At 32.5% G+C, this 12,272-nt stretch overlaps 1 protein-coding gene across 33 annotated transcripts in view; it reads left to right on the top strand.

Annotated features, from left to right (window-relative positions):
* LOC409722 (basement membrane-specific heparan sulfate proteoglycan core protein) overlaps window positions 1–12,272 on the top strand; it is a 153,712-nt gene that overhangs the window by 141,106 nt on the left and 334 nt on the right. For 27 of the 33 annotated variants that reach the window (XM_026442391.1, XM_026442399.1, XM_026442404.1 and 24 more), the window contains 19 exons: window positions 31–1,837; window positions 1,983–2,279; window positions 2,633–2,772; window positions 2,839–3,019; window positions 3,086–3,115; window positions 3,394–3,654; window positions 3,744–4,298; window positions 4,586–5,003; window positions 5,085–5,271; window positions 5,351–5,630; window positions 5,722–5,982; window positions 6,055–6,321; window positions 6,692–6,859; window positions 7,403–7,672; window positions 7,840–7,991; window positions 8,077–8,384; window positions 8,484–8,950; window positions 9,074–9,239; window positions 9,501–10,430. In XM_026442391.1, the coding sequence (XP_026298176.1) occupies window positions 31–1,837; window positions 1,983–2,279; window positions 2,633–2,772; window positions 2,839–3,019; window positions 3,086–3,115; window positions 3,394–3,654; window positions 3,744–4,298; window positions 4,586–5,003; window positions 5,085–5,271; window positions 5,351–5,630; window positions 5,722–5,982; window positions 6,055–6,321; window positions 6,692–6,859; window positions 7,403–7,672; window positions 7,840–7,991; window positions 8,077–8,384; window positions 8,484–8,950; window positions 9,074–9,239; window positions 9,501–9,615 (6,330 nt within the window). In that variant the 3' untranslated portion in view covers window positions 9,616–10,430. Of the gene's footprint in view, window positions 1–30; window positions 1,838–1,982; window positions 2,280–2,632; window positions 2,773–2,838; window positions 3,020–3,085; window positions 3,116–3,393; window positions 3,655–3,743; window positions 4,299–4,585; window positions 5,004–5,084; window positions 5,272–5,350; window positions 5,631–5,721; window positions 5,983–6,054; window positions 6,322–6,691; window positions 6,860–7,402; window positions 7,673–7,839; window positions 7,992–8,076; window positions 8,385–8,483; window positions 8,951–9,073; window positions 9,240–9,500; window positions 10,431–10,650; window positions 11,045–11,116; window positions 11,484–11,561; window positions 11,764–11,872; window positions 12,224–12,272 lie in introns of those variants that run through there. The other 6 variants (XM_026442419.1, XM_026442389.1, XM_026442392.1 and 3 more) reach the window with 6 other exon arrangements.

Raw genomic sequence — 12,272 nt, 5'->3', positions numbered from 1 at the left:
ATTAACATGACATCATAATATTTTTTTCAGATTCGAGTTTCTTTTACTAATTCTATCAGAGATTTCTCTCTTATCGAATCTAAAAGTCCAGACACTTTACCAATTGTAAATGGTATTCGTCTAGACGCAGTTAATCGTGAAATTATCTATAGTGATTTCCCTAATCGCGGAAACAATGATGTTTATTATTGGCAATTGCCGAGTATCTTTTTAGGCGACCAAATTACTTCATACGGTGGAAACCTCAAATATACTGTTCGTTATGTACCATCACCAGGTGGTCAGAGCTCAAAGAATAATGCTGCTGATGTTGAATTAATTAGTGCCAATGATATCAATCTGTTATATTTCTCTCGAGAGTTTCCCGAACCAAATACTCCACAAACATTTACCGTTCCTCTCTTAGAACAATATTGGCAACGCAATGATGGAACACAAGCTGACAGAGAGCATTTGCTAATGGCCCTTGCTGATATTCGTGCAATTAAAATCAAAGCCACATATACTACTCATACCGATGAGGCTGCTTTATCACTAGTATCTTTAGATACAGCCGAAAAATACAATACAGGAAAAATTAGAGCGGTAGAAGTAGAAGAATGCACTTGTCCAGTTGGTTATAAAGGATTATCTTGCGAGGATTGTGATGTTGGCTATACTAGAGCAAGCGAAGGTCTCTATTTGGGTATTTGTGAACCTTGCAATTGCAATGGTCATTCCAACCAATGTAATCCTGACACTGGAGTATGCGAGAATTGTGCTCATCATACCACTGGTGACTTTTGTGACATTTGCGAGAGCGGATATGAGGGTGATGCAACTCGAGGAACTCCTTATGATTGTACTTATAGTACAGAACGACCTTGTATGTGTAACGAACTTGGTTCACGCAGTAGTGTATGTATCGGAAATACATGTGACTGTAAACGGAACGTTGAGGGATCTCAATGTAATAGGTGTCGTTCAGGTACATTTGGATTATCTGCGGAAAATCCGAATGGGTGCAACGAATGTTACTGTAGTGGATTAACCGATCAATGTCATGAGAGTTCTCTATATGTTCAACAAATACCTATGTGGGTCTATGACAATCAACACGGTTTCACTTTAACAGATTCATCGAGACAAGAAATCATAGATGATGGTTTCGAATTAAATCTTGCTACAAACGAAATAGGATATCGTTATCCAGATAGCAGAGGACGCAGATTATTCTGGTCCTTACCAACTATTTTCACTGGCAATAAAGTCAAAAGTTATGGTGGTAATTTAACATTAACTCAACACATTACTGCTTATTCTGGTGCTCAAAGTTACAAGGATCAAGATATTATACTAATTGGAAATGGGATCACTTTATTCTGGACAAATCCTACTGAAATTCAACCTGATATACCATTGACCTATTCAGTACCATTTAGAGAATCGGAATGGAAACGTTTAACTACCGAAGGACCTCGTGTTACATCAAGAATCGATCTGATGACAGTGCTATCTAATTTGGAAGCAATTTTGGTTCGTGCAACGCATAGTGAATGGATGACAGCTACTTATATCAGCGACATAAGTCTAGATACAGCTGTAGAGCATCAAACTGGTAATAAGAGAGCGATTCAAGTGGAAGTTTGTCGCTGTCCTACTGGTTATGTAGGAACATCCTGTGAATCCTGTGCCAGGGGTTATTATAGAGATACTAATGATCGATCCGTCAGCTACTTGGGATCCTGCATTCTGTGCCCTTGCAACAACAATGAGGAAAGCTGTGAGATGACACGAATTGGTCAAGTGAAGTGTCATTGTCAACCAGGATATGTGGGCCAGTATTGTCAAGATACTGGTATGTATAAAATAAATAAATTAAAGAACTTTAAAAAAATTATATAAAATTTAATTAGATATTAATTAGGATTTAAAAAAATTCTGCAAAAGTCGAATAAAAAATAAAAAATTAAATAAAATGTTTCAAACATTGGATCGGTTAGGTGAACTGATGGTAAGTCTAACGCCAATGACGGGTGAAGTAAAGGCAAACTCGTGGGTTCTGTTCACATGCAGTTACAAGTTCTCAAACCCGTTATATATCTCTTTTACAATGAGTCCATGTGATGGCTATCCTGTAACCGCGACTGCCACCGAGCCGTATTCTCTCAAAACAACAACAAACGGATCGTTGAGGACTTGGTATGTTTACGTCCGGCAACATCCTTTCAATGTGGAATGCTGTATCTCGGATCTGAACGGAAAAGAGTTAATCAAAGTTGTGTCGACAGTCTTACCAGGTTTGACGGATCAAATGAAAGGAATAATTCGTGTTTGTCCGTCCGTGGAAGGCAGAAATATCATGATCTTCATTTTCATTCTTGTGTTTTGACAATTCATCAAATGATCATTTCCCGTAGTAACGCCTATACAATAAAAGGTGTACATTATCAATTGCTTGCTAGCTCTCCTATTTTTCAATCATATTTTTAATTCAGGAGCTTCTAATTGTATTTATATTGATTATAGAAAATTAGAAAGGATATGGGCAGTGGTGGAATCTTTATTTATATGTTTCTATGTTATATGATTGTGAAGCATTTTGAAGATTTGCATCTTTAATTAATTTTTTAATTTTTACTGTTTGTTACAGAAGGTACTACTATACCAACCACTCCATTTACTACTATAACTCCACCAATGATTTTGATTTATATTAGAGGACCAGAGTTCCAAATAATTGAAACAGGAACCACTGTTAGATATCATTGTTCTGGAACATCTGTAGATAATGTAAGCAGAGAAAATTGTGAAATATTTAAATATTTAAAAAATATAAATATATTTTTTAACATATAGGGATCTTTATATATCAAATGGGAGAAAGAAGGTGGTCAACTACCGCCGGGAAGAAGTGTAGATGATAATCATGGTTTATTAGTTATTCGAGACGTGAAAGTATCTGATAGCGGTATTTATGTGTGTCAAGTCAGTGATGGAGTACACATTGGTTACAAAAATGTTACTCTGACTGTTGGAGGTAAGAAGGAAATTGAAATTTTTTGGAAATATTTATTATATTTAAAATATCATATACCTTATGCAGCTTTTCCACAAAGTTTATTGGATATTCCAAGTAAGATTGAAATGAATAATAATTTAAATAATAATATTAGTGAATTGATAAATTAAATTTAATAGATTTTTTTTTTACAATTTTATTCCATAAAATTTATTTTTAAAATGATATTTTTACAACAATATATAAGGATTGATAAAAACTATATAGAATTTGATTTGTGAATTATAAAATTTCATTAATATTATCTATATACGAAGAGATTCATCATTTTATACATTTTAATTCATAATTTATCATAAATTACATATTTTTTATTTAAACATTAAAATCAGCTGCACCAAGGACTATTGTCATACCTCCATCTCTACAAGTAGTAGAGGGACATTCTGCGGAATTTCGTTGCGAAGCCAGCGGAAATCCACCGCCACAAATTGAATGGATTCGTGTTCATGGTCCCATGAATCCGGAAGTCATAGTTTACAATGGAGCGTGGATTCTAAAAGCTGTTTCAAAAAGTGATGCCGCCGAATATAAATGCATAGCAAGAAATAATATTGGTGTAGATGAAAGAACTGTTATTCTCTACGTTAAAGGTAGTATTAATTTTTAATCAAAATTATTCTACTAATAGTATAATAAGTATAATAGCATATCAAAATCTTTATAATAAATTTATTTATAGATAATTTCGAAACTCCACCATCACATTCAATACCACCTATCATAACTCCTCCACAATGGATTGGATCAGTTGGAGATACAATCGTGATAACTTGCATCCCATCTCTAGATGCCAATGTTACTTGGACCCGAGAAAGAAATATTCCATTGCCTCCTACAGCCAATCAACGCGATGGTATTTTAACAATTGTAAATCCAAGCACGTATGATTCTGGTATCTACAAATGCACTACAATCAGCTATATCGGAACAGTAGCTCAAAAAACCATCAACATAACAGTAACACCTAGAAGACCTTTGCCAACTGTTAAAGTAACACCTGAAAAACAGACTGTTCCTCAAGGTAGTATAGCTGAAGTAAAATGTTTCACAACCGGAGAACCTGGTGTACAAGTAAAATGGAGTAAATATCTTGAACAAATGAGTCCTAATGTGCAACAAATTGGAGATACTTTGAGAATTGTTAACATCCAGATTGCTGATCGTGGTGTTTACGTCTGTCGAGTCACAGGATCAAGTGGAAGTCACGAAGCTAGCGCTATCATTGAAGTTGAACGTGAGTTATCATCAAACTTAATACCATAAAATTTAAAAAAAACTAATGGAATGAAAGGAATACGGAATTAATAGTTTTCGATAAATACATTTATATCTACATTATAAAAATAAATGCGCATATTATCCAAAAATTATCTACAAATAAGATCATATAAGAAAGAAATTGTTTCTTTGTTTCAGTGTCATTCCATTAGTCAACATAATTAAATATATGTGTAATTATATTATGATTGTATATTATATTTATCTTATTATATTCAAGTAATTTTGATTTCATTTAAACAGCGAGAGAACCTCCATTGGTAGAGATTTATCCCAAAAACGTTCCTCCAGTTATTCTGGGTGGATCCACAGATCTTCAATGTCGAGCAATCGCTGGAATTCCTATACCAGTGCTTCAATGGTCCCATGAAGATGGCCGACCATTCGCTTCTAATATTAAACATCTTCCTGGAGGGGTTTTAAGGCTTTCCAATATCACAACTAATGATGGGGGTTCTTATGTTTGTTCTGCTGTCAATTCCGTTGGTTCAAATTCTGCAACTGTATATATAGAAGTTCAATCTGTGCCTATCATCTTAATAACACCTAAATCTGGAATTTTAACCGTGAAACCTGGAGATAGAGTACGATTAGTTTGTAGCGCAACCGGATATCCGCAACCTACAGTCGCTTGGAGTAAACACATGAATATAGTACCTCTGTAAGTTACTTTTGAAAAAAAAATGATTTTAAATGATTTTAAAAAAATAAAATAGAAATAATGTTTGAATTTTTATAATAGTACAACAAATGAAGTAATTGATACCCCTCAAAAAGCTGTTTATGAAATATATTCTGCATCTCCGAATGATGAAGGTTCGTATACCTGCCATGCAAATAACGCAGCAGGAATTGTCGAAGAACGCGTTTATATCAGAGTAGAGGATTCAGAGGTTTACCCACCTTGCAGAGGCGATGTTCCTTGTCATGTATGTTTTTTCCTTATTATTAGGAATTAAAGTCCGCATTAAAATATAATGAATATTATTATTACAATATTCATTATAGGATACTACAAGCGATGACCCCATACCAAAAGATTATCTTAGAATTCCCAATGGAGGCAAGGTAGAAATGCGTTGCCATGTGCATGATAATGATGGAAATCATATTTATCTAGACTGGAAGAGAACAGATCATAGAGCTTTGCCAAATGGTAGTTCTGTTCACAATGGTGTACTAATCATTCCAGCTGTAGATAAGAGCGCTGCAGGAGAATATGTTTGTTCTGGAATGGATCAAGCCGGCAATCTTCTCTTTAAAGCTAAATCTCATCTTGAAGTATTATGTAAGATTCTCGATTAATCTTCATTTTGTTTGTATAAATAAATAAATATAATTGAAAATTGTTTATATATGTTTATAAAATATTCTTTCAGCTCCACCCAGGATTGTATTAATTCCACCCAGACAAACTGTTCGTTCTGGAGAAAGTCCGTCAATCGAATGTCGTACAAATGGAGATGAACCCATGACTATAGAATGGAATGCTATCGGGCGCTCCTTACCTTATTCAGTGACACACAATCGTGGACTTCTTCAATTCCATGGAATCACTTATTCTGATGCCGGAAAATATGTCTGTAAAGCTACTAACGATGCAGGAACTGCTGAAGCTGTCGCTGAAGTTCTGGTGAATGGTATGGTAAAAGCATAAATTCTAATTTCAAAAATGTAGTTATCAAATAAAATATGTTATAATATTTTTTCAGAACATCCATATGAAAATACAGAAGTCAAAGCTACCCAAAGAGACATTGTCACTTATATAGGACAACCTGTACGTTTACAATGTATGGTTAGAGAAAAAGCTACTATACACTGGGTCAGAGATGGACAACCATTGCCATCTAATGTTAGAATAGAAGAGGATTATTTAGAGCTGCCTAGAGTAAGACCAGAAGACAGTGGAAGATACATCTGCCAAATACAAACCTCTCATGGAGTCTCCAGTGACTATATTAATTTAAATGTTTCGCGTAAGTTGGAATTTGTAATCTAGTAATCATGCATGGTTTCTTTCTAATTTAGGACTTCATTTCTAATTTAGGACTTTTTTAAAAATTATTTTACATCTTTTATTTTTTTTTTAATATAAATTAAACAATATTCATGATCAAAATATTTATTATAATTAAAAAAAATTGTATTAGATTGTTCTTCTTCTTAGCAAATACCTTAAATTATATGCAGTTCGCATAATTCAAATACAATTATGCAAATTGCAAAAATGCAAAACATAATTTAATACAAAATCATCATCGAAAAGTTATGATCAGAAATCTAAGAGAACAGAGGTTTATTCATAGTTGTCACGGTATTGTTTATTAGTAGTTAATTTGCGTACAGATTGCATGCGTGTGAACCAAACGCAGTGCAGGCAAAACAATTGTATGTGCGGCATTCAAGGATGCTTTCTATTGGATTACTATTGCAACGTCAATCCTCTCTTCTCTGGTGATAACCGCTACTTCAACAGCAAACGGTGGATTCACCACTATCTTCAAAATCGAGGCGGTTTGTTTTGAAAAAAATTATGTGTTCCCGATGTGTAACGTGAACAATTAACGCTTTTTTCTTTTTTTATTAAACAAATTAACATTTTTGTGGTCATTTTTTTCTCACTAATATTGCATTATACCTATTAAATTTTCAATAAAAATAAAACAATGACATATTATATTAATGATCACAAAAGTGTTAATCATTGTATATATTAAAACATTTTAGACATCTTTAAAAAATTATCAAACATGAAGAAAATTAGAAAATTTACACAATGTCCTTTTTATACAAAAGGAAATTAATATTTTAGATAATTAGTATTATTAATACTTTAGAGTATTAGTAGTTTTGAATATTTTTCATACATGTTTATTATTCAATAGAAGTAGTCTGCTCCTTATTTAAGTGGTATGCAGTTGTCTATTGTCATCTATTGAAATTTATCCTAAAAATCAATGTTATAACAAGTATTTAATATTGGAAAAAATTCATATTTATGTACATGTTAAAAATATTATTTAATATATTTTGCTAATTTTATTATTTATATTTTAGCTACTCCGATACCTGCAGTTAGTGTGGAAGTCTCTCAGGATCCAGTGAATATCGGAGACACCATTGATATACGTTGTGCATGTTCTGGAACTCATAATCCACGTTATCATTGGTCTAGACCTAACCATATGAGTCTACCAGAAAATGCTCAAGAATATGGAAATGTTTTGAGATTATCTAACGTGGCTGTTAGTGACAGTGGATTATATAGATGTACTGCTGATACTCCTGAAGGTGTTTTCAAACAAGACTTCAATCTTGTTGTACATGGTAAATTTTTATAATTAAGTTCTTTATTAATTCTTTATTAATTAGATTAATATAATTAATATAATCTTTATTTTACCTGCTAACAAAATAATATATCAATGTAAGTAATACATTCATTGCAATCTTTTAAATATATAAAATTTTTTAATTGAGAATATTTTTTATAGGTGGAAATAATGATGCACCAGCAATTGAAACTAAATACGCTCCTTATGGATCTAGCCTAGAAATGGATTGCCGTCCTAATATTGACCCACCAATGAAATTTCATTGGAGTAAATTGGGAGGTTTTCTGCCACCTGATGCTCAAATTTTCGAGGTACATTAATCATAATATTATGATCAATAAAAAATAATTAAGAATAAGCTAAGAATTATAATTTCATCTATTATTTCTCTATTAGAGTAAATTGAAGTTAATTAATGTCAAAGCAGAGGATGCAGGAACCTATATCTGCAGTGTAAATAACAATCATGAAAATATAGAAATACCCACAGTACTTGTGGTAACAGGAGTTGTCCCATATTTCAGTCAGGCTCCTCGAAGTTTTATTGCCTTATCTCCATTACGTGATTCCTATCTAAAATTCAATATCGAAATTTCTTTCAAACCTCAAAGTTATGATGGTATAATCTTATATAATGATGAATCCAGTAGTGGAAATGGTGATTTTGTTTTGTTATCACTTGTTAGAGGCTATCCACAATTCAGGTAATTATTAATTTAATTAAAATAATTAAATTAATATAAATTAGTCAAAATTTATATGAATTAAATTATTTTTAACTAATAATAATTTTTGTATGTAAGCTTCAATCTCGGTTCTGGACCTGCTATCATTCGGGCGGATAAATCTGTAACACTTGGAGAATGGCATACTATAAAACTTCAACGGAATAGAAAAGAAGGAACTATGTTAGTTGATGGTGAAGGTCCTTACAAAGGTGTCGCAGTTGGCAAAAAGCAAGGATTAGATTTGAAAGCACTATTGTTTATCGGTGGAGTTCCCAGTGATAACATAATAACTCAATATGCAGAAATCAATAGTGGTTTTGTTGGCTGTATTAGCAGATTAATAATTGGAGAGAAAGAAATCGATTTGATTGGTGATCAAACTGATAGTGTTGGAATCACTAATTGTGAAACTTGTGCTGAAAATCCTTGCAACAACGGTGGTGTATGTCAAGAAGCTGCTACAAAAAATGGATACCTTTGTCTATGTCGTGCTGGCTATAGTGGAAAACATTGTGACTACATTGGCCAATCCTGTTATCCAGGTGAAATTATTCTTTAATTATTTTTCGTTATTTTTAATTATTTTCTTTTTGATTTTTTTCTTTTTCTTTTTCTTTTTTTTCTTAGAGTTATTCAGAGAATTGTAATTATTTTTTTTATATTAGGTGCTTGTGGTGAAGGCAATTGCGTAAACAAGGAAACTGGCTTCGAATGTTATTGTCCTCCTGGAAGAACCGGCCCTCGTTGTGAGAACTCGATAAAAATCTACGAACCAGCCTTCTATGATGATAAATCCTTTATAGCACATGAAACACCAAAAGCTCTCAGACGGTAATTATCTATAGTGCATGATGCATGATTAGAAAAAATAATTCAGATTTTCTGCATATATCCTATTCTATAGTTCTTATATTATATTTGTCAGTAGAGAATTAGAAAGTTTTTTATCTTAGAATTTCATGTTCAATAATTGATTATATATGTTTAAATGTTAATCAATGGATGCAAAATCTTCCTGGAGGATCCTCAGGCGCACATTAACTTGTTCAATTGAAAAGGAATCTTGATCTTAATTAAAACAATAATTTTCAGGGCGAGAATGAACCCGATCAAAACATACGGTCGATTAAGAGCACGCAACGCACAAGTTAGAAAGCCGCGATCAAGGCCACATCACCACAATAAGCTGCACCACACGAAACATTAGTCCTTTTTTCACAATCAAACTTTTTCGATGCACATAATGATAGAAAAAGAAAAAAGAAGGAAAAGTCATTTATTATTATTAAATGTTTATAGAAAACATTAACTGCTATTTATAGTTGTCAGTCAGCATATATGTATATTATATATATTTTTTTTATGAGAATTTTATTTACAATTAGATTTTTTCTTTGTGTCTGCCTCATACGTATCATAGATAATTATGTTGAAGCCTGTATAGTGAGTAGTTCCTTGGAATGAACCTCATGGTGCTGTAATATTAGAATATCAGTCAATATATTTACATTATTCTCATATATTGACTTTTTACGGATCCAATTTTTTTTATAGTAACAATATAAAAACAATTTTTTATTGTTAAAGAAAGCTCTCTTTTATTAAGATAGCTTTTAGATCATTGCCTAATGGACCGTAAAGAGTTCTCTGTACAGCTTCTTAAAATAGTACATTTTAACGCATTGTATTAGTTATTTTAATTATTGTTTAAAATAAACCATTAATAAGGTCACTGCCAAACGAGAATTGCATTTTACAGTAATATGAAGAGCTTATTAAAACAATTATTAGTGTTGTGGCATTGACTTGTGTATTAAGCACACACGCAACACACACACACCTCAAATCAGGCACATCTTAAAATGTTTGTACTTATTTTGTAAAAACCTATTTGGTATATGTGCCATAAGTGGTGTGTTTCTAGGGCCAGAATGACCGTTTATATGTATTCGACGGGCTTCGAACGATGCTATAAGTATAAATATATGTCTTGAGATGCAAATAAAAATTGATTTAACAGGACTTTTACCGAATTATATATTCATTTTGCTGATTACCCATCTCCATAGTTTATGAACATCAAGGAGGTAAGTTACATAATACAAAGGAATTTGCCTTTTCATATTTTTTCATGGCTTTTCCATTAACTTTAATACTTTTTTCCCACTAACAGGAATTATTTTCTATGTATATCTAATATCAAACTAGAACAATTATTTTAATAATTTCAATGTTATCGTAGGTTAAAAGTGGCTTTGAACTTTAATCCTCTGGATAACGAGGACGGCATCCTGATGTATTGTGCTCAAAGTGACGAAGGATTAGGAGACTTTGTGGCACTAATAATCAAGGAAAAACGCGTCGAGTTCCGGTACGACATTGGTTCTGGTCCTGCAATCATTACATCAAATCATATCCTTCAGCCAGGTGTATGGACGCATGTATCCATAAATAGGGACTTCAAGGAAGGAAATTTGACTGTGAATGGAGAACCTACAGTAATAGGCAAATCTCCAGGAAGTGATCGCATTATGACACTTAATACACCCCTTTACATTGGAGGTATTGATCGCAGAAAAATCACAATAAACAAAAATGCTGGTGTGAATAAAACTTTTCGAGGTTGCATCAGTGATGTAAGTTCATTATGAAAATTTTTAAAAAATAAAGAACCTATTTAATTAAAATATATTCTATTATGTTCTCAGCTTGGAGTTTCTTCAGTAAATGTAGACATATTAAAATCAGCTATAGACTCAGCAAATATAGATGATTGTAACGTTTTGCATCCTAATCAAATCAAAATAACTACTGTAATCACCACAACATCATCTACTACGACTCCCTATAATCCATGTGCCTCGAATCCCTGCATTCATGGAATATGTCAGAATACTGATTCTTATGACTATTCTTGCACTTGTGAATATGGCTATGTAGGCAGAAATTGTGAGAATATTCTAAAACAATGTGAACTACTCCTTCCCTGTAGAAATGGAGGCACGTGTACAGATCTACATGGATCTTACAAATGCGATTGTCAATTGGGTTACAATGGACAAAATTGTGAAAAACGTAATTGCTTCAGGAAATTCAATATAAAATATATTTTATCATATGATCAATATTTCATATTTTATATTTCATTTCTAGTCGCAGAAATAACATATGACGTTGCATTCAAAGGAGATGGTTGGTTAGAGTTGGATAAGAATGTAATGATACATGAAGAAGAGCGCGAAGTATTAGGTTTTGAAATTTCGACGAATAAGACTAGGGGATTGATCATGTGGCATGGACAGATGCCAAATAATTTGAATCCCGATCATTATATGGCTCTTGCTGTGGTTGATGGGTAATCATAAATAATCATTTTTAAATAAATACTATAATTACTTAAGCAGAAACTATTAATAATATTTCTGATTTTAAAACTAATATTTAATTTATTCTTATTTTTTCAGCTATGTAGAATATCAATATGATTTAGGAACAGGTCCAGTAGTGATTCGTGTCACTGCACAGAAAGTAGATGATGGAGAAAGACATAGAATAATTTTAAAACGTCAAGGAAGTGACGGTAGTATTGAATTAAATGGTGAACATATGGAAAGTAGTACTAGTTATGGAACACAACAAGATTTAAATACCAAAGGTAATGTGTACTTGGGAGGAGTGCCAGATTATGCTATGACTTATGGAAAATATCAAGAAGGATTTTCTGGTTGCATTTATACTATGGAAGTGCAAGATTCTGGAGCCATAGACATCGGAGACAAAGCTATAAGAGGAAAAAATGTTTCACCATGTACTAGGTAAATGATTGAATTATTTTTTGATTATTATTAAAAAGAAAATTATAAA

The sequence above is a fragment of the Apis mellifera genome, linkage group LG8 (genome assembly GCF_003254395.2).
Source record: "Apis mellifera strain DH4 linkage group LG8, Amel_HAv3.1, whole genome shotgun sequence".
NCBI classification, from domain to species: Eukaryota; Metazoa; Arthropoda; class Insecta; order Hymenoptera; family Apidae; genus Apis; species Apis mellifera.
The sequence above is the reverse complement of the archived record's forward strand: the minus strand, read 5'-3'. Positions and strand labels throughout refer to the sequence as shown.